Source organism: Narcine bancroftii, chromosome 4 (assembly GCF_036971445.1).
Source record: "Narcine bancroftii isolate sNarBan1 chromosome 4, sNarBan1.hap1, whole genome shotgun sequence".
Lineage (NCBI taxonomy): Eukaryota > Metazoa > Chordata > Chondrichthyes > Torpediniformes > Narcinidae > Narcine > Narcine bancroftii.
This window is the reverse complement of record NC_091472.1, coordinates 266,437,036-266,459,696: the sequence shown is the minus strand read 5'-3', so window position 1 is coordinate 266,459,696 and position 22,661 is coordinate 266,437,036. Positions and strand designations below refer to the sequence as shown.

General features: G+C 38.8%; 1 protein-coding gene across 19 annotated transcripts in view; it reads right to left on the bottom strand.

Annotated features, from left to right (window-relative positions):
• Positions 1-22,661, bottom strand: part of neb (nebulin) — a 324,022-nt gene that overhangs the window by 61,510 nt on the left and 239,851 nt on the right. For all 19 annotated transcript variants that reach the window (XM_069934922.1, XM_069934926.1, XM_069934925.1 and 16 more), the window contains 11 exons: positions 22,291-22,395; positions 21,853-21,957; positions 21,209-21,316; positions 17,704-17,808; positions 15,765-15,869; positions 15,181-15,291; positions 13,214-13,318; positions 11,721-11,831; positions 2,609-2,719; positions 1,252-1,353; positions 1,055-1,159 (listed from right to left, as the gene is read on the bottom strand). In XM_069934922.1, the coding sequence (XP_069791023.1) occupies positions 1,055-1,159; positions 1,252-1,353; positions 2,609-2,719; positions 11,721-11,831; positions 13,214-13,318; positions 15,181-15,291; positions 15,765-15,869; positions 17,704-17,808; positions 21,209-21,316; positions 21,853-21,957; positions 22,291-22,395 (1,173 nt within the window). The remainder of the gene's footprint in view (positions 1-1,054; positions 1,160-1,251; positions 1,354-2,608; positions 2,720-11,720; positions 11,832-13,213; positions 13,319-15,180; positions 15,292-15,764; positions 15,870-17,703; positions 17,809-21,208; positions 21,317-21,852; positions 21,958-22,290; positions 22,396-22,661) is intronic.

Sequence of the window (22,661 nt, the reverse complement as noted above, 5' to 3'; positions counted from 1 at the left end):
AATCAAACAGTAACTAAAATCAAGGTCTTGCTAGTGTCCATGCAAACCTGATCACTATCATTACAATTGGGTTAAGAAGCATTGGTAGGATAAAAAGAAATGTTTGATGTTTGAAGCTAAGACTCTTTATTGAGAACCTCTCAATTAATGGTTTTGACTGAAAATGTCAACCATTTTTTGTCTCCCACTGAAGCTGCTTGACCCACTGAGTTCTTCCACCAGATTTCAGTTTGCCTCACATTCTAACATCTGCACTCTGCCATGTAGCTCCTGGCTCCATGCAAGATCTAGCTCATCCCATTTACTCACTCACTCCCATGAGCTCTGCAAATTACATTCTTGTCCAGATGCTTTTGAATGACAATGTTGAATCTGCTTCACTAGTTGTTGTGGTCGCGAGTTCATTATTCTATGAGTCTTTTTTGAATTCCCTGCTCTCTGTTGATGTTGCATTTTGCTCTTCTGAATACACACTTTAATTCTATTAAAACCATTTGCTAATTTAAAAGCCTCTATTAAATCAACCATCATCTATGTCTTTGCTAACCCAGTCTACGATGCTTATTGATTGCCAAATAGCAGAACAAGTTTAGTGTTACTGTGCATCTGGCTACATTCTTGGAAAATGAAATCCAGGATCTCCCAGAAAATGTACAGATTGATGGCAAATGTCCTACACTAATAAATATTATCAGGGAAGAAGTGAAAAGATTGGTTCAAGAAAATAAGTTACAGATTTCAAGTTAAAATAGAAGCATGCAGAGAAAAATATATATGAATTCCAGAAAGTTAATACTCATGATTTGTGATTTTTCTTTGTCACTCTAGCCAAATTGCACTCTTTTCATTTTCTTGACTTGGTTTTCATGCTTCTTTAGTTTGTCTTGTTAGGATACAATTTGAAATAGATGAACACAACTTTCAAACCACAACTTTCTGGCTTGAGATGATCTGACATGGTCATTGAAGCTGATTTGTTTAACCTTATCTGTAATCACACTCCTCATAAACTTGTCCAGTTAATAAAATCTCAGTGTCGTGTTCACAATTTTACCTGGCTGGTAATCTTGCTCACTTCTTTGGCAAGTTCAATATCTGGGCGTCCAAGGCTGATTATCCCACGACTTGCCTCCTCACGTGCTTTTGTTCTGTATCCAATCTGTTGGAACACAGAGAACTTATATACTGGCCTGTACTAGAATCTAGGCAATGATTTATAGAGTATTGCATAAAAATGTGAAACATACTTACATCACTTATCAACTTGGCAGCTTCAGTAGCTTTAAGAATATCTGGCCGATCTGCCACAGAAGAGTAAGCTAGTTGGGATTTCGCATCTTTCTTGTATTGTACCTGAAATATGGAGAATATATTTTCATTTCCGCCAGAGAACATTCTGAGATTGCTGCTTGATAAATCATTTCTGTACGATAAATCATTTCTGTACAAACTGCTCACTCTTCCTGTCTGAAAACATTTGCCTTGTGTCCATGGAGAGAAAAATACACATCAGCCTCTTTGGGTTTATGATATTTCAATACTTCAAAGGCAGAGGACAGGGAAAGTAAATAGAACTCTATTAGGAAATGGACACCAAATCATGTTGACAGACACGAAATTGGCTGATGGCATGTATTATGTTCTACATTTGTGACTTTTCATTGATTGAAATGAAATATTATCTCAATATTTGATCAGTTTTCGATATTGCCCGATGCTGAATATAGTCCAGTGGGTCTGGATTTCCAGTGGGAAGTGTCGCTGCTAAATTATTTTATCACACATCTGTGGCAAAATAAGGCTCAGCGAATGTTATTAACTGAGTCTTTCTTCTCTTAATGCTGGCCCAATCCTGCCTATGCTGAGACAAAAGTTAATAGTATGTCATCTGAAGGCAACCAACTGATCCAAGACAAGTTCATCCATGACATTAACCAAAAAATGTTGTCCTTAGCCCATGAAAATGGATGTCATACCTTCACCCTTGTTTGTAACTACAAAGAAGCCTTGGCAAAATTCTAAGGATGCGTAGTGAAAATTGTGCTGACCAGCTGATCATGGATGGTATGGGGGTACTAACAACTCTGAGCTGAAAGTCCTGAAGAGGTAGTGGATCACAGGCCAAACTGTCCCAACCATCGAGGGCATCCAGGGGGAATGCTGCCATCGGAGAGCAGCAGCAATCATCAAGGATCAATGCAAGCCAGGACATGCTCTGTTCTCGCTACTGCCGTCAGGAAATAGGTACAGGTGCCACAAAGCTCGTACCACTAGGTTCAGGACAAGTTGCTTCCCCTCCACGATCAGACTCCTAAACAACATTCAATCAGAGACTCATTGAAAGACTCGTACTTTGCACATTATTTATTTCGGAATATTTTTTCTGTACTTGCACAGTTTGTTTATATTTTATCTTTATTGACATTTCTCTCTTTAATATAGTTTATCTATATTTTTTTTTGAGTACAGTTTACAGCATAAGTAGAAATTCTTCCTGGCTGTTGGAAAAATAATCTCAGGATTGTATTTTATGTCATATATGTAATCTGACAATACATTTGAACTTTAAACTTTGAAACAGATTATGAATAAGGATTTGATTGCTTACATTGCTCTGAGTCTTGGCTACATTCATCGCGTGTTTCACTTCAGGAGGCTCCAACATAATGGAATAGGAGGACTTGCCTTTTTCTTTCTCAAATTTCTCTTTGTACAGTTTCTGTGGTCAAACAGATCAGTGTTAACTTTCAAATTATGGTTCCTTGCATCTTATCATGCCTTTTATTTCAAATTCAAACTTCCATGAGAAATGGAACAATATTAAAGTTCAAGAATGTTAAGAAAATTGTTACTTGGTTTGTCTGCTTTGCCCATCATTGATTCTTGTGCATGAGAAAGTTATGCTGAGTTACAGGAAAATTATAAGTCGTACATAATACCCTCAATTTTACTTCAGCTTGTTGTAGGGCACACATGTCAAACTCTGGCCCGCGGGCCAAATTTGGCCCGCAATATAATTATATTTGGCCCGCAAGATCATTTCAAAAATGTATTAGAGGTGGCCCGCTGGCCGCCGCGCCAGTATAGCGCATGCACAGTAATACAACAAATCCTAGAATGCATTGGCGTCAGCCTGCTAATCGCCCCCACCTCCTCTGTTTACGTTGCAGGGTCTCACCGTGGACTCTGGTTTTGGGGCCTGGCCGGTGTCAGGGGAAGCCAAGGCCGCTTCCTAGCGCCCGGAACCGGAGGCCTCGGGCCTGACCTTGCCAGGACCGTTGCCCACTTCCCCTCCCTGCCGCAGGCCGATCCGCAACTCACGGTGACGGGGCCGCTGATCCGCCAAGATGCCGCCCTGCAGCGAGAGCCGATGCCCCTGCACTGTCGTTGTCCAACCCGATCGCCCGCAAACTCCACCCTCCCGCACACAGGCCTGAGTAAGTATTATGAACTTTAATCTCAGGAGAAAACGATCTTCCAATAATTTCATGTCACAGTGATAAATATATTCCTGGTTAAAAATGGTCCTGCACCTGGATACAAGCTCATTAGGCATAAAACTTTAAAAGTGTGTAAATCAAAGGACATCTGTACCAATGGAAAAAGGGCATGGCAAATAACCCTGCTAGAGTTCATGCCCACAATCAGTCACCCATTTGATTGTTTCAGGAATCATGTTATTCTCCCACATTCTCAATAGCCCTCAGATTTTACTATTCGACAGCACACTAGCAACATTTGACAAATCCTCTATAGAAAAATATTATTTATCGAATATTTTATTTCTCATTTGTTAATTCTGGAAAGAGTTTATCCAAAACTATTATTAAACATTTATTTTAATAAGAAAAAGTTTAATATTACATATGTTGAAAGAAGAGAAAACATGCAGATGTTGTTGAAAATTTTCAATAAATATTTACTTCGGCCCTTGACTTAGTCCAAGTTTTTAATTTTGGCCCTCCGTGAATTTGAGTTTGACACCCCTGTTGTAGGGGAAGAATAGTGAGGTCTGTAGTTTGTGAAGAGGGATGGTGATTCCGCTAATGTGGTACCAGAAACAGGACCAAGAGTAGAGTCACGGAATATAGCTGTGACGAGAGCCAAGTTTCAGGAACATTATTAATTGTGTTATAGAGGGTATCCTTTGCTGTTATAAGAAATTGTTAAGTTACAATCATAACATGCACTCATTGTTGTAATAGAAACAGACCCATTGTTAAACATGGATAATTAAACATCCTATTCTGTAATCAACATTTATCTTGCTAGTAACTAGATCTTTGTAACTCCCATTCTGTAATCAAAACTAAGTTATTAACATTTCTGTAACCACGTCCAATGAGAGTATAAAACCTGCAGCAAAATCACGATCAGAAGTTGGCCTTGACTGGCCTCCTGATGCGCTCAGTTTTAATAAATCATCCATTATTTGAACCCAATTCTGCAGGGTGCTTCTATTTGCTCCTCCATAGCTGCACCAAGTTGAAAGACAAGAAGCCCTGCATCTGAGCAACCAATCCAATTACTTCCAAGACATCCTATCAAACGAGACAGCAAACACCTGTCAAGGTGGCATCTCAGATTCCACACTCCTTAAAAGGAAACAAAGTGGACCAACAAATAAATAGCATTGAATATGGTCAGATTTCTGGCTGGAGAGGAGAGAGTGGATTCAGTCGGGCATTTTCAAATCTTCATCATCATTTGATGAAAAGTCACATCATCAGAACTGCCCAGTAGCACTATATACAATCTGGATAATGATGAAGAAGGTCCTTCCAGCATCTTCAGAATTTTGGTTCAATTTGAAATTGTAATTGAGATCAGATGATGGTTGATCTCCTGATGGACACCCCCATGCCATGCAAGATGTGAAGAGTGAGGGGAAGGTGCCACCTTGTTCATCCCCAACAATTTGCTATCAAAGGGCTCTGAGCTCCATGGGACTTGCACCAATACCTACATCAAAATCTGCTGAAAGGCCATTAACTTGCTGAAAACTCTGACATCTGTTCCACATCAGATGGAATCATCCACATCCCAGTGTTGTTGATTTGCACTTTCCAAGGCCCCGGTGTAGGTGGTGCAGGATGCAGTCGAGTGAGCTGTGATCCACACAAAGAACACATGGAGGAAGGCTTCCGAACAATGGAGGAAGGCTACTAAACAATGCTACTCCCAGTGAACTCTCTTTTACTCAGTGTGTAAGAGAATGTAATGCAGGTGCTCCTGTTACAATAAAGTTCACTTGATGCCTCAATATAAGAATGCAAAGGGCAATTATAAAAACTGTACAAAGGGTATAGATAGAGTAAATGCAAGCAGGTTTTTTATTTTTAAATGAGATTACATGAGACAAAAACTAGAGAACATAGATTAAGGGTGAAAGGGGAAATGTTTACACAGAACATTAATATAAACTTTTTAACATGAAGAGTCATGAGAATGTGGAAAGAGCTGCCAGTGGAAGTGGTAAATTTGGGCCAAATTTCAACATTTAAGAAGAATATGGATAGGTACATGGATGGGAGGGGAATGCAGGGCTAGGTCTGAGTGCAGACTAATGGGAATAATAGTTTAGCATTGAGTAGATGAGCTGAAGGGCCTATTTCTGTGTTGCAATGTTCTATGGTTCCATAATTCTATGCAAATATGTAAAACATGGCTACTGTAGGCAAGAAGTATTGTGATAGAATATATAGATATGTTTTTGGGAGATAAATTGGGAAAGATTTGTTAGAGTAGGTAACATACAAACACTTTAAAACAGATTTTATTTATAATACATGAACTCTGCCCCATGCAAGTTATATCGGCTCCACAGCTTTTGCAAGAGTGCTCAAGAGACTTCACTAATGGATTGTTGTTTACAAAAGGTAACAGATGAAAGATCTTGTTGGAGCCGTAGATTGCCTGGAAGAGAACTTATTGTTCTAAGAGGGACGTGATTTTGCAAGCAGACAGAGTCATACAGTCTTTCTCTCAGAGAGAGAGAGAGAGAGAGATATCACTTGTACAGTGTTACAGCCAGCAGAAGCAGCTGGGACTGGAACAGGACAAGCTGGCAAGCACATGGAAAGCCCATTTGGAAGATGGCCTGGTCAAAGCCTGTGGTTCGTGCACGACGAGAGGTCTGGCTGTCTAATGTTTCACTTGGAAAAAGAGAAACAAAAAAGAACTCTGTGGTGATCTGAAAGAAAGAGGTTATCATCTGGAGAACCCTGAAGGGGCAAGTTTCATCAGCAAGACACTGAAGTGACTGATGGAAGTACATCAGCTGTGGAAATCCTGGAATCACACCAGCCTGGTGAACTTTATGAATGCTAAATTCTGTGCACAGTGTAAGAATTGCCTGCAACCAGTGAACTTGGAGGAATGAGAAGTGATATTGGACTGTGAATCAAAGAACTTATCGAAACTTACACACATACATTACATACACGTGCGCTTAGAATTAGAAGGGGGTTAAGTTAGGTTACTAAAGATAAAGTGTGATTCTGTTTTCATGTTTAAATATAATTAAAAGCAACTTTTGTTTAAGTAACCATTTGTCTTGATGAATATCAATTGCTGCTGGGTTTTGGGGTTCTCTGGGCTCGTAACAGTAGCAAACACATTTTTTATGGAAATCCTTTCCAATAAGCAAAATTAATTTTGTAAAGTTCTGCATCCATCAAAGCAGAATGAAAACTGAAGTGAATGAGTCCAGGTAATGTATGCTGTGATGCTCATGTTAAGACTAAAAGCTGTAGTTAGCTTTAGGCCTTGGTGAGAAGTGGGGAAACATAACTTTTTAGAAATTGGAGATTTATGGAGTCAAAGGATTAACCTTGAACTGGTTATGTGTAAACATGCTGAAGGAGGCATTGAGGAGTTTTGGGGCCCATTGAAGACACACATCTGTTGAACACTTACTCACTATGCAAGAGAATCGAGAGAAAAAGTCATAACCAGACTTAATCTCAGAACAATGGCCATGATCCCCAGATCCTCACCTCTTATTTTCTTATTGCAAGGACATAATGATATGAGGTTGGGAAGGAAACATGTTGACTATTTCTATGCCACAGTTGAGCATGGAACAGTCAGTGATGTCTCCAATTTTTTTTCTTAGATGAATGACACAGAAACTAATATATAATCAAGCATGGCCACAAATTACTGATAGGTTAATTAAACCTAATCCATGGAACAGTACAGCACAGGAACAGGCCCTTTGGCTCCCAATGTTGGTGCCAAACATGATACAGTTAAACCCCTGGTATCCGGCACATCTGGGGATGGTAGATGCCGAAGAAGTGAATTTGCCAGTTACTTGAGATTGCATGTTGTGTAATTAGCAAACTGACCATTAGTGGGTGCAAATTTTAATCTTTCATATTTGTTACCTATTTATTTTCTGCATTTTTTTGCTGGTTGTTTGAGGCTGCCAATTGCTTGAATTCAGGATAATGAGAATTTTACTGTACCAATTAAAGTAATTGATCAGGCTTTAACCAAAACAATTAAGAGAAATTCACTCCATCTGCTGCAACAACTAGGATTTCCCATTTCAATTTCACTTGCTATTCTCCTACTGACATATCTGTCCATAGCCTTTTGTACTGCAAGGTTGAGGCAACATTCAAATTGGAGGAATCGCACCATATATTCCAGCACTGCAGTCTCCAACCAGACTGCAATGACATCCATCCTTAGAACCAAAGAACACTACAGAACAGAAAACAGGCCATTCTCCCTTCTAGTCTGAGCTGACCATTATTCCAGTAGTCCCATTGCACTGCTCCCAATCCATAATCTTCCAGACCTCTTCCATCCATGTATCTAACCAATTTATTCTTATGATCGAGCCTGCATTCACCACATCAGATGGCAGCTCATTCCACATTCCCACCACTCTCTGAGTGAAAAACTTTTCCCTAATGTTCCTCCAAAACCTTAAAAGTATGATCTCACGTAATTATCTCCCCCTATCTAAGTGGAAAAAGCCTACTCACATCCACTCTGTCTATACCTCTCATAATCTTGTAAACCTCTATCAAATCTCCCCTCATTCTTCTTCACTCCAGGGAATAAAGTCCCAACCTGTTTAATCTTTCCCTGTAACTCAACTCTTGAAGACCCGGCAACATCCTAGTATATCTTCTCTGCACTCTTTCAATCTTATTGATATTCTTCCTGTAGTTAGGCCAGAACTGCACACAATATCCAAATTTGGCCTCACCAATGTCTTAAACAACTTCAACATAACATCCCAACACCGATACTCAATACTTTGATTTATAAAGGGTAAGATGCCAAAAGATTTCATTATAACCCAGTCCACCTGAGATGCTACCGTCAGAGGACAATGTATCTGTATTCCCAGATCTCTTTGCTCCTCCGCACTTCTCAGTGCCCTATCATTTACTGTGCATAACCTACCTTGGTTAACTTTTCTAAAATGCAACACTCACACTTGCATGCATTAAACTCCATTGCCATTTTTTGGCCCTTTTTTCCCAGTTGGTCCAGATCCCTCTGCAAGCTTTGAAATCTTACTCGCTGTCCACAACTCCCCTTATCTTTGTGTCATCAGCCAACTTGCTGATCCAATTACCATATTATCATATTATCATCCAGATCATTGATATAGACAACAAACAACAATGGTCCCTGCAGCACATCACTTGTCACAGGCCTCCAGTTTGAGAAGTAAGTATCCACTACCATGCTCTGTTTTCTCCCACACAGCCAATTTCAAATCTAGTTTACAACCTCTCCATAGATACCTAATGTCTTAATCTTCTGAACTATCCTCCCATGTGGAACCTTTTCAAAGGCTTTACTAAAGTCCATGTAGATAACATTTACAGACTTTCCTTCATCTGCCTTCTTGGCAACCTCCTTGAAAAAACTCTACAAGATTCATTAAACACAACCTACCAAGCACAAAGCCATGCTGACTGCCCTTAATCAGCCCATGGCTGTCCAAATATCTTATCTCTCAGAACTCCTTCCAATAATTTACCCACTACTGACATCAGGCCCACTGGCCTATAATTACCTGGTTTATTTTTGGACTCTTTTTTAAACAATGGAACAATATAAGCTACCCTCCAATCCTCTGGCTCCTCACCCTTGGTTAAGGATATTTTGAATATATCTGCCAGGGTCCCTGCAATTTCTCCACTAGACTCCATCAAGGTCTGAGGGGAATATCATATCCAGCCCAGGGGATATATCTACCTTTATTTGCTGTAAGGCAGCAAGTATGTCCTCCTTGATCTCCATATGTTCCAAGACACTTCTATTTGTTTCCCTTCCTTCCTTAGGCACTATACCAGTTTCATGAATAAATACTGATGCAAAAAAACTGTTAAGATCTCCCCCATTCATGAGGCTCTACAGATCTTTGACCACTCTGATTCTCAAGGGGACCAATTTTGTCCCTTAATAACCTTTTTATATACTTGGAGAAACCCTTCGAGTTTTACTTCACATTATCTACCAAAGCAAGCTCATGTCTTCTTTTTGCCTTCCTGATTTCCTTCTTGAGTATTTTCTTGCATTTTCTGTACTCTTCAAGTATCTCATTAGCTATTTGTTGCCTATACCTGCTATACACCTCCCTCCTCTTATCCAGATCGCCAATATCCTTTGAAAATCAAGGTTCCCTAAGCCTGTTAACTTTGCCTTTAATCCTAATAGGAACATGCAAACTCTGCACTCTCAACAATTTACCTTTGAAGGCCATCCACTTACTTAACACACCCTTGCAATAAAACAATTTCTCCCAATCCACTCTTCCTAGATCAGTGGTTCTCAACATTTTTCTTTCCACTCACATACCACTTTAAGTAATCCCTATGCCATAAGCGCTCTGTGATTAGTAAGGGATTGCTTAAGGTGGTATGTAAGTGGGAAGGGAAGGTTGAGAATCACTGCTGTAGACCCAACTGTTACTGGAATATTTTGCTTGAAAAAAATTGTCAATGGCTCATTTACTTTGGAGTTATGAAACCGTGCACATAACGAGTCATTTAGTTGCCATTAAAACACTGGTTTTCAAACTTTTTCTTTCCACCCACATACCACCTTAAGCAATCCCTTACTAATCACAGAGCTTCTATGGCATAGGGAATACTTAAAGTGGTATGTGAGTGGAAAGAAAAAAGTTGAAAACCACTGACCTAGATCCTTTCTCATTTCCACAAAATTGGCCTTCCTCCAATTTTGAATCTAAACACGAGGACACAGACTTAACCTTTTCCATAATTAAATTGAAGCTAATGACATTATGGTCACTGGACTCAAAATGTTTGCTACACATACCTGACCTGTCTTGTTCCCAATAGGAGATCAAGTCCTGCATCCTCTCTCATTGGAATTTCTATATATTGATTTATAAAACTTACCTGAACACATTTCACAAACTACTACTCATCCAGTCCTTTTACAGTATGGGAGTCCCAGTCAATATTTGGAAAGTTAATATCTTCTATTATCACAACTTTCTGTTTTTTTCATCAGTCTGCTATCTCTCTACAGATCTGCTCCTCCAATTCTCTCAGGCTATTGGGCAGTCTATAATATTTAAAGTTCCCCTTGCTTTCTGTAATCTCTCTTGACTGATTTCTCCTTCTCTTTTCCTCATCTTTCCTTTCCCCATTGTCCATACTTTCCTTCTCCAGCTCCCCACCCCTTCCATTCAGGATGCATCTCCCTCAACCCTCTGCCTCTTTTTTCTGTTACCTTCTCATTTTTGTTCCCATTTCTTTTGCCTCCCACTTGTATCAACCTATCATCTGCCAACTTGTGCTCTTCACCACATTCCCCCCCCCCCCACCAACCCTTTTATTTGGGCTTCTGCCTCTTTCTTGCCATTAGTGTTGAAGGACCATGGTTTGCGATGTCGACTGATCAGAGTGTTATACGGTTGCTGTAGAGCATTGGATCTGAGGTCAATCCACAGGACCATAAGAGCAGCTGGGGTCTCCCACCATTCCACTACCACTCCCCCCCCCACCCCAATGACATGAACTAGCAGAATCGTTGTCTGAAGAAGGCTTGCTAAATTATCCCACACTCATCTTTCAGCTGCTCCCATCAGAAAAGAGATACAGGAATATCAGAATATATACAGGAACCACCAGGCTGAGAAACAGCTTCTTCCCAAAGGCAGTGAGAATGTTGATCGACTGAATGAGCTGCTCATTCTAACCTTCTGAAACTCTTCTATTCATTAAACAATATTTATTTATTTTTATATATGTATGCACAGTATGTACTGCATATCAATCATTTTTCTGTATGGATGTTATGGCTGATGTGTTTGCATGCTTTTGGACCAAGAACCAGCAAATGTTTCATCAGGTTGTACTTGTACAATCAGATGATAACAAACTTAACTCGACTATCTATTGCCTTCCATGGATGCTGCCTGACATGTTGAATTCCTCCAGCATTTTATGTGTTTCTCCAGTTTTCCACCATCTGCAGATATTTTTTCTCATTTACCTACACTAATCCCATCTGCCTGCACATGATCCATTTCCTCCAATAGTGCCTTTATTGTATCTGCTTCCACCACACCCTGGCAGCCTGTTCTACCATGTACTGCTTGCTGTTTAAAAAAAAACTTGCCCCGCATACTTCTGCTTTAAACTTTCCTGCTCTCACCTTAAGGTTATGGCCCCCAGAGTTTGACCTAAATCTTTTCAATTGCCAGCACTTACCCCACTGAGCAATTTGGACACCTCCTTGACATGAGAAGTTCCACGAGTCTCAGGTAGCTTCATGTAAGCAGCATGGGGGAGTTCCTTCTTAACAGCCTCTTTGTATTTTTTCTAAAATGGAAGAACGAATGAGTAAGCCAGGACAGCTTGAAACAAATGCATTGCACAGAGAATTATATGGGATGAAAATGACAAAATAATTTTAATGACTTGAACAAATAACAATAATTCAACACTTTAACTTTCTCAAAGCGGGAACATGCATCCACTTCATCAGAATTACCAATTTCAACTCTTCTGGAGAAATATAAGATTGGCACTTGAACTTATGAGAGTAGGAATCATTGTCAGGAAGGCTAGGTTTGCGAGAAATGCAACTCTCCAATTTTCTGCCCATTCACCAATTGATAAAATGAACAACTCATTTTGTTTCCCTCTGCTATGTCAAAAGATGTGTCCAGAGGAGTTAACAAAACTTTTCTTTGAATTCCTCCACTTGCCCTGTTATAGAAAAGAAAATTAGATTGAAGGAGACATATTCATCCTCTGTTTCTTCAGAAGAGAGAATGAGTCTTTCTGATCAAACTGTGACATAACTGAAGATTCAATTATATATAAATGGGAAGATATGAAAATTATTGATCGATTAAAATAAACATTAAACATATGAGCTAAATATATGGTCTCCCGATGTGGAACAAGGTTACAGGTTTGTGCAAACTCAGAGATGTCTGATGGTATTTGAAGTTTATATTTAAATTTAGATGTACAATACAGTTACAGGCCCTTCCAGCCCATGCCCCCCAAATACAATAATTGACCTACAACACCCTACAGCCTCTGTGGGAGGAAACCAGAGCACCTGGAGGAAACCATGGGAAGAATGTACCAACTCCTTACAGACAGCACCAGAATTGAACCTGGATCATTGGCGCTGTAATAGCATTCTGTTAACCGCTCTGCTAACTGTGCTGCGCTGGCGATTGTGACAGGACTTAGTTTGCAATTTGACATCCCATCTTTCCACCTCTTTAGACAAGCTTGCAAGGTGCTTTTCATCATCTCGTTTTAGATCTTTGTTCCGGTGTGTTTGAGAAAGGTTTGTGGAGAATTGTTTTAGATTCTTGTGCCAGCACAATGGTTGGTAATCTGTAAACACGTGATCCACAACAGCAGACACTAAGGAAAATTTTCATCTAATCTCAAAAGCACAGGGCATGAAATCACAAATGACTGAATTAATGAAGGTAGCACCAAAGAACGATGAGGACCATTTGTTTATATACCACACACACATATCAATTGATCAGCGAGTAATGGCTATTGTATCTTGTGACTTTACTGAGAGACGTTAAACTTTCAGCAGCACGGATATACGTTGTAAACAAGAACCTCTTTTTAATAAAACAACGGCAAAAGCAAAGATGGTCTATTCAAAAGCAACACAACCTTGTCAGGTCTAATGAAGATTTAATGGTAAGTAATCACAGTACCTCAGACATGAGGGTAGAGACAGATTTAGCGTGGAGCATTTGTGGAGTGTCTGGAACTGGTTGGTAGATACCTCTTTCTTTTTCATGTTTCTGTTTGTATTTCACCTGAGAGTGGCAGCAAGCAATTATTATATTGGAATTCAAGACACACATGCAGAATTACAATATCATATAGTGAAGAAGTCTGCCCTCAGGCCCATGTGATCTCTTTCCCCTGTTCTAACCACAGATCTTTTCTCTGGCAAGCTAGGTGATAATGGTGTCTAAGAAAGCAGCCTCACCCACCAGGCCATGCCCTGCTACCATAGGAAAAAAGGCACAGAAGCCTTAAGACCAGCACCCAGCAGCACAAGGACAGCTTCTTCTCCGCTGCCATTGGATTCCCGAATGACCAATGAAAGACACTGTCTTAGTTTGACTTTCTGTGCATTATTTATTTTTGAAAGGTGGTTTATATGAATGTTTGCCCCGTGACGCTACCATAAAACAACATATTTCATGATAATAAAATTTGATTCTAATGTTAATGGGAGAAGGATTTGAGAATGTTTCCTGTATTCTGTCTCTTTACTGAAATTGAAGCTGTTTTGTAGGTAGCCAAATTGAATAATGGAGTTCTTTAACACATTGGCTTATCTTCAAGTACACTTGATATAATAGCACTTCTCTCCTTGCTAAAAACTCAGTGGCATGGGAAATTTTGCTCAGCTGCTTAGGCGCAAAGAAAATTGCTTCTTTTAAACCTCTGTATTTGGGCAAGTGTTGTTGAGTTGGGGGAGGGTGCTGTGTGTAGCAAGATAGTCTCTTTGATGCTTTGAGTCCCTGACAGAGAACTGAAGGCAATTATGGTTTTGCCACTACACGGGCAGACTAAAAAGTAATGTCCAGCAATTTTAAGTCAATTCCTGCACTGCAATTTATCCTGCGGGACCCCTACAACTTTTTGGAGAAAGCCTGCAGAGTAAATCATACCCCAGCAAACTGCAGCAATTGGATGATGGTTTAGTAAAATAAATATGCACAGGAAATGTATTCCATCCAGAGCAGTTCAACATTGTCTTCGAGATTAGAAACATTTTCCTTTGTCATAAACAAAACAAAATCAACACAAGTTAGAATGATGACATTTAACATATTCCTCTCCAGAAAGGTCAGGGCAAATATAAAAACTGTTAACTCGGCTGTGAGATTCTGACTAAAATCTAGCTTTGTTATTATTTTTATTCATCCATGCATTGGCTATAAGGCCAGATTTATTTTGCCTTCTTAATTGCCTTTAAAAAGATGAATGCTCCCTACTTGAATCACTGCAGTCCATGTACTAAGAACATTCTCATTGTATGTAGAGGTCTGGGGATGAACCGTGACAAGAACCCTTGCATCCTTTTCCACCCATTCTTAGCAAATCTCCATCACAATCATCACGGGACAAAGTGCGCTGTGGGTGATGTTCCGACTGTACAAAAAGGATCTGACTAGGATTGTTCCTCTCACCACCAGCCAGACCAAATCCTGATGCTTGTTTGTGAGGACTGCCAATTATTAGAGAAATATGGAGCAGCTTCAGCATGAACTATATTGACTGTGTTCTTTCCAAATAGACTTTGCTGTAACTCATTGAGTTTGCTCTAAGTGTCCCCTCTTTCCAGCTCCAACTTCACTGGCTGGTACATTTGTGTCAATAGAAACTGCAGCATGAGTGAGATGCAGTACATGCTTTGTTCATTTTATAATAGGCTTTGATCCCCATTGCAGAAGAGTAGCCCTGATGCTCCAAAGTAATTTTTCTCTTCAATTCTGAAATCAATATAATCATTTATTAAATTATAGTGGTGCTGTGCAATGGATTCAAATCCAAATGCAGACTTTTGCACTTAGTTCTCATCGAGGCAATGAAAAATTTTAATTTTGTCAATCCGGTCAAATGGTGTGGAGGATCCAAGTAAGTTATGAAAATCAACACTCACTCCACTGGCCAAATCTGTATTTTCCACAGCTAATATCATGTTCTTGTCCCCGAAAACAGGCACGGAGATTTTGCATCCCTTCAGATTTTCTCTGTCCAATTTGTAGTCCACCTATCACAAATAAAAAAAGAGTTTGAATGAGCAAATCCAAGAAAACATTAGTGTCACTGTTGAGTTTTATTGTGCAACCAAAGTGACTCAGCTCTTTACCCAAGACACATAGTGTCATATTCTTTAAACCTCAAGAAAGTTTGATACAAATTACTTGTGAGTACTTGATTCTGAAACAGTGGGAAGACCTCAGATGCTTACAATGGGCAGCCAGTCATAAATCTTTTTTTTTTTATTGGGCATAACTGTTTTTATTTAGACATGTCTACATAAAATTTACCTGCAGGCACACTTTAATATCACAAGAGATATTTTTAATGAGCATAAACTATTCCATTATCCATGGTTTTTAGTTTAATCAGGAGAAAGGTCTCATCAGCACAGAAATTCATGAATTTTGTAAACATACTTATTTAGATATTTTCTATTAATGTGCAAAAATGCCATGAGGAGTCAATCGGCCATTCACATACCTCACTCTGTTGCTGTGAAGCCTTGTATGCCTGCACAAAGTCAGGTCTGTCCATAGTCCATATCCATTTTGCCTTGGTAGCCTCATATTTCTTCTTATAATCAAGCTGCAGGTCAAGCCAGGAAAATAAATGCATGGCCAAAAATGCAATACAACAAATAATGAATCTCAGCTAAGGTTAGCCTTCATATTTGTCACTGCCAACCATCCTGTTCCAACACCCACCTCCTTACCCAACAGTGAACCCAATCCTATTCTCCATCCCCTGACAGCACTAACTGATCCTTTCCCTCACACCTCTTCTCATCCAGGTCCTCCTACCTATTCTTTGATCCTCCATTAACTCCCATGATGCCTTCGTATGCTCAAATCTGGCACCCAGTGTCCTCCAGATTTCTGCTCTGCCTTATTGGCAGAGCATCCCACCACTGGTCTGGTGATGCTTTTGTATTTTAAAAGTTTGAATATGGTTTTAAATGAATGCTGTTAATTAAATGCTTTTATTTAATGTTATTCAATTTTTAAAAATGTCTATACAGACTTCAGCTACCTCATTGACCTATATGGAAGGGATCAAGGCAAGTTGATAGATTGCATCCATCGTTTTCTTGGTGATGGATGATAGTGGAGGGTTGCTTTGGATTGGCTTCCTGTCAGCATGGCGATCACATTGTCTCAGCCTGCAAAGCCCATGTCACTTGAAAGAATAATTTAATGGTTGGCTAGAATTTCTAACCTTATGCAGTTTGTACATTTCTATTAGTAAGATACTGTCATCATCCACAGGGTATTGGAGGCAGGATCATTGGAAGTATTTTAGGAAGAGACAAAATTGTGAAATATCAGGTAATTGGGAGCAATTTAAAATTGGCACAAGGGAAAAGTAGCCACGATCAGATGGAATGGTGAGGCAGGGTTGAGCGCCCAGGCAGCCTACTCCTCCTGTTGCTGTTTTCAGCATTCACGTGTTAACAGTTTGATTGCCATAAAGGGCACATTCTTAATTTTTAGTGCATGTCAACATGAAACTTTAAAATAGCATTACAATGTACACAGATGGTTTGGATTTTATGAAGATAAACCAAATTCAGATTTTCTCAAATGAAGCGATAATCTCTCTTACTTTCAAATGTAACATGGATATTTTGGACAATTTCAAACTTATTTGCCAGTCAAAAAGCTCTCATGATTGGATGTATCAAGCTTGAGTTTGTTCTCCATTACACACAAATTCCCATCAGCTATTTGCTTAACAAGCCCTCAAATATTACATGTTGTTATTCACCCAGAGATTTAAATGTTAGTTTCCTTGCCAAAATACATAGCTTTCGGTAATCCAAAAGTCCAATCAATTTGGTCTTCAAAACGAATGTCAAGAAAATGTGAACATCTTTGAAGACTCTGTTAATGCAAAGGCAGTCATGGTTCTATTCAAGGGATATGCCATGTTGAACTTGTTTCTTATATTTACTATGACCAGAAAGAAATAATTTAGCCCATTGGATTCATTTATAACCATAGAACATTACAGGACATGAGACAAGCACTTCTAGTTTGTGCTGAGGTATTATTCTGCCTAGTTATTTTGCATCCAGAAGAGAAATTACATTGGACCTGTGCAATTCATTCTTTTTCACACTTTCCCCATCAGCTCCTCTATTTGGCCTCTGGTGCTAATTACAGAACCCAATCAACATCCCAATGCTTTTCTGGGACGTGAGAAGTAGTAGCAGCACTTAACAGGAGTCTATGTGGTCAAGAAGAAAGAACATGCAAATCACACACCGGCAACATTAGAAGATCCTATACAGGTCCCATCATATTACCTAATGCTGCACTGACTCCATTAGCTATAAAATCCTTTTATAGGCCTAAGATTTATGGAAAAAGAAATAGTAACATAAATCTTTCTCTTACATCAGAGAGTATTGATAACTTACATTAGTCGTGTTCTTGTAGGCACTCTTGGCAGCCTTAATATCAAAGGCGTCAGCATCAACATTAATGTGAGCTTTATTCTTTTCATACAATTCCCTGTATTTCAGCTGCCCACAAAGAAGAAAGTAAAATTCAATTAGTCATAGGAATTTCAATGCCCTGTTTTGAAGAGTCCCTTTGTCTGTTAAGGATTAAGTGAATAACAGGCACACAAACAGCCATGGGATTCATCAAAACTTGACTGTATTTGGAATTGGCTGGCCTACAGAAGCAGAATGTAGTAATAGATGGAAGAATTCTGCTTGGAGGTTGAAGATTATTCTACAGGCATCTGTCTGAGACCCCTGCTCTTTGTGAGTTTGACAAATGGCTTGGATGAAAAAGTGAAGGGGTGGGTTGGTCAATTTGCAGATGGCATGAAGGTTGCAGATATTGTGGAGAGCGTGTGAGGTCGTCGCATGAGGATTAGGCAAGATGAAGAATTTGGTGAGAAGTGGCAGATGGAATTCAATCCGGAAAAGGATGAAGTGATGCACTTTGGAAGGTCGAACTTGAAGATGGAAAATGTGGTTAATGGCAGGATTCTTACCAGTATGGAGGAACAGAGGACCTTAGGGCTTCAGTCTATGGATCCCTCAAGGTTTATGTACATGTCAATAAAGTGCTTAAGATGGCATATGGTCTGCTTGCCCTCATTAATCAAGGGATTTAGTTCATCAGTCATGAAGTAATGTTACAGCTCTATAAAACTCTGATTAGACCACATTTGAAATATTGTGTTCAGCTCTGGTCACCTCAGTAAGGGAAGAATGTGGAAGCTTTGGAGAGAGTCCAGAGAAGATTTACCAGAACATTGCCTGGATTGGAAAACATCTTATGAAGCAACATTGACTGAGCTAAGGCTTTTCTCTTTAGAGCAACAGAGTATGAGTGATTTAATAAAGGTTATGAATTATAAATAGGATTAACAGCCACCACCAGGGCATCAATAGCCAATACCAGAGTGAGTGGAGGAATGTTTAGGGAAGATGTCAGAGGTAATCTCTCTCTCTCTCTGTCTCTCGCTATATATCTACCTCTCTCTCTCTATAGAGAGAGAGAGAGAGAGAGAGATTTACACATACATACATACATACATATATGCACACACATATATATGTAGTAGCTAATACAATAGGGACATTTAAAAGAATCTTCAATAGACACATGGATGTAATAGAAAATAGAGGATTATGGGCTCTAAGATTTGGAAGAATCATATTGATGTGGACGAGGTTTACATAGGATGGCACAACATTGTGGGTGGAAGAGTCGCAATTTTTTATTATATACACACATCGGGATAGAAAGATAAATGCACACACACACACCCCTAGATAGAAAAAAATATATATATACACACATCTGGATAGAAAGATAGATACACACACAAACACACACACACAGAGTGCTGTACTACTCTATGTTCCATGTTCAAACTAACTCAGACAACCAGCAGAAAAAAAACCCACGAGAAAGTAAATAGGAATAAATCTATTTTAAAATAAATGTTTAAAATTGTAAAAATAAATGTTTTCTGAAGCAACACACCACCCCTTGGGAGCAAATTTTCAGCCAGCAGAGCGTCCCAGTCATTCCCTGTCCGTAGCAGCTGTTTGAATAAAGTTTTAATAAGGTTGTGTTTGAATAAAATGGCATCACCTAGGATGAAGACCGACCAGTGCCGCTCATTGCTGGGCTGACTCTCCTAAAGTGTCTCCCTACCCCTGCCCAGTAAGATTCTTTATTTTTAGTAGTATATTAAGTACAATAGTCAGGCTTTATCTGTAAGTGTGGGGAAGGGGATGGTTAATTATGATGACAGCATGGGTTAGTGTAGTGGCTAGTGCAATGCTGTTACAGTAGTCATGAATAGGGTTCAAATTCGTGTTCCTAAATAATTTTTTGACTTACTTGACTTGGTTATATTGTCTTACATATGGAAGGGTAAGCATCCTTACCTTAATAAAGTTCTTCTACAGAGATCTTCTCCCTTCTTTAACTTTATATTTTACTTTTGGGCAGTCAATATACAGTCTTACGTTTTGGTCCTTCTGTCATAATCATTCCATCTGCCCATTATGGGTATCAATGGAGCTGAATTCCCCTCAAATCTTTTACTAATTTAGCGCTTCTTGGCTCTTCACTTCCATTTTCAACCAAGTTAATAGATAATTCAATTGTTTGATTTTCTATGAGAATTTGGGCACAGTTTAGAAAACATTTTGCATTTCATAATTTTTCTCTCTCGTGCCCTATCATTTTTCAACCTTCTTTACATGATGCTACTTTTCAGAGATGGTATAGAGAGGGTATCTAAAGCTTTAAGGATTTGTTCATTGATGAATATTTGAGCAGCTTCTGCTAAATTTAACTTTGCCCAAAACTCAATTTTTTAGGTATTTGCAAGCCCGCCATTTTCTTGAATCACAATTATCTGATTTTCCAAGAGAGTCTGAATCAAATTTTGTAGATGACTTTTTTTAGCTTAACGCCTTCTCGCAAAAGTTTAATATCTATTATTTGTGAGAAATGGTTATGTTTAAATCACACTTCGTTAGTTAAAATCAAAAATGCTTGGGAACAGGATTTAAATTTGACTATATCGGATGTGGATTGGGACACAATTCTTAAACTGGTTAATAGCTTTTTGTTATGTGCTCAACATGGTCTATTACAATTTAAAGTGGTTCAAAGAGCACATTTGTTTAAGGCTAAATTGTCTCGGTTTTATTCTAATGTGAGTCCCTGGTGTGCAGGTGTAAGCGTGGAGAAGCAACATTAATTCATATATTCTGGACTTGTCCGAGTCTAGAAAAATACTGGAGAGGTTTTCCAAACTTTGACAAAAATATTTAATATAGATTTAACACCAAACACTTTGGTGGCCCTCTTCAGTACAATGGAAGGGAATTATTCTTCTTTATCTTTGGTTCTCTTTTGGCAAGGCGTGTGATTTTACTTAAATGGAAGGATGCTGGTTGCATGACATGATGTTTTGTTTGAATATGGAAAAGATTAGCTGTTCAATCAACCAGAAAATTCACATATCTGGCATTTGTGATCCTCATGGGTACCAGATAATGGGGATTTTACATTACATTTTTTTTCAGTTTATGGTCATCAAATGAAAGTGTAAAAGACTTTTGAAACCTTTTGTAGCGAGACTTGGAGAACTATTTTCTGAGTCTATGAGGAAGATTTGTAATGAGATAATAATTTTGCAATTCTAATAAGTGTGATAAAGGTGATTAGAGCATGCCCTACAAGTTAATCAATTACCTCTCATTGGTGTTGAATAGGCACTTAATTTGCAATTCCTTTCATTTTGCAAAAGTCATTAGAAAATTAAGAGGGATGTGCTATTGGAAGGTAGCAAAGGTTAGAATGGCATATATCTACAGGCAAGATATCTGCAACCTAATCTATTGACAGATAAAATATGTACCTCTGGCAGCAGATACTTACAGCACTGATTCTGTCCTTCACCTTCTGCATGTGTAGTAGCATTGGTGTATCATGAATAGAAGTATATCCCTTCGATTTATCCTGGTTGTGCTCCAGTTTATATTGTATCTGTAAATGCAAAAATAAATGTTAATAGCATGCAACTTCGATCAGAATCATAAGCCTGACTCTCCTCCTAGGTTCTAGTCCATAGAAATGAGGTTAAATACAGTATTATGAATATTTTCCCATTGTAGAAAATAATGCATTAATTGTGATGTGAAATATCCAGTGTTTTCCATGCTAAATAATTTGCAGAATTTGGAATGCAATTTAAAAATCTTGCAAAATAACCATGACTGAAAATATATTGACATTGCTGATTCAAACAAAACAACATATTCATTTCATGGTAATAAAATGGCATGGCTTACCATTATTAGCTACTGCCAACTGCAGGAGCTCTGATAATATGGGGAGTATAGGAAGAAGATACGCTCAAGGCATACGAGTTGACTGCAAAGAATGTTACTTTTTCTTTTCAGTCAAAACAGAAGCCTGCAACTCTATGCATGCAGAATACTTGCAAGCTATTTTGTGGTTCTTGTTTCCTGATATTATAGAAGCATGGTTATTTATAGGTGCAAGAGCTATAAACAACTCACATCACTGATGAAATTTGTCACTTTCTTTGTCCGGATGTTGTTGGGAGTGTCCAAAATAGATGTGTATTTGTCTTTCGTCTTTTCATAGCTCTTCTTATAGTTCCACTGTATGCAAGTAAGCACAAGATTAATGTAGAACAATGGACCAGATGTTGATGGGCAATGCATAGGATTATTAAGAGAAAATGAGTGCATATGGTGTGGTCCAGAAGTGATAGCTTGCGAATTATAAACCAGCAAATTTATAGCCTGACTTGGCCTGTTCACTCCCTGGCTTTATGAAGAGAGCATCTTGTTCTTAAGAACCTCCCAGGGATTTTTGAGTTGTTAAATGATTAACACAAATGAACTGTACTTTCAAAATGCTCCATATATTGGTATGAAACAACCCAAATATCAGAAGCAATCAAATTAGTACCAAATGCTGGGCAGTTTTACCTGGCTTCCTGAGACTGTGTTGTACATTGCTGTCAGCATATCAGGACGCAAAAGTTCATTACATCCTCTTCTCAATTTGAGCCTGGCATCAGATTTGTATGTTTTCTGTCAAAAAGATGCAGATGTTATCCAATGGTAATAATAATGATCCTCCATTAAACAATACAAATTAAACTACCTCGAACTCTGTCACTATACCAAGGATAAGTTTCTCACAGATTGCAAAATCCATACCCAACAAATTAGGGGCAACATTCAAGTGCAAGTTCTACCAAGTAGCCTCAGAATTTTTCTCAGAGTTTCTAGGATCATCCAGGACTCAGAGATAACAAGAAATTATATCATGGAAATGTACAAAAATTTGAAGGACC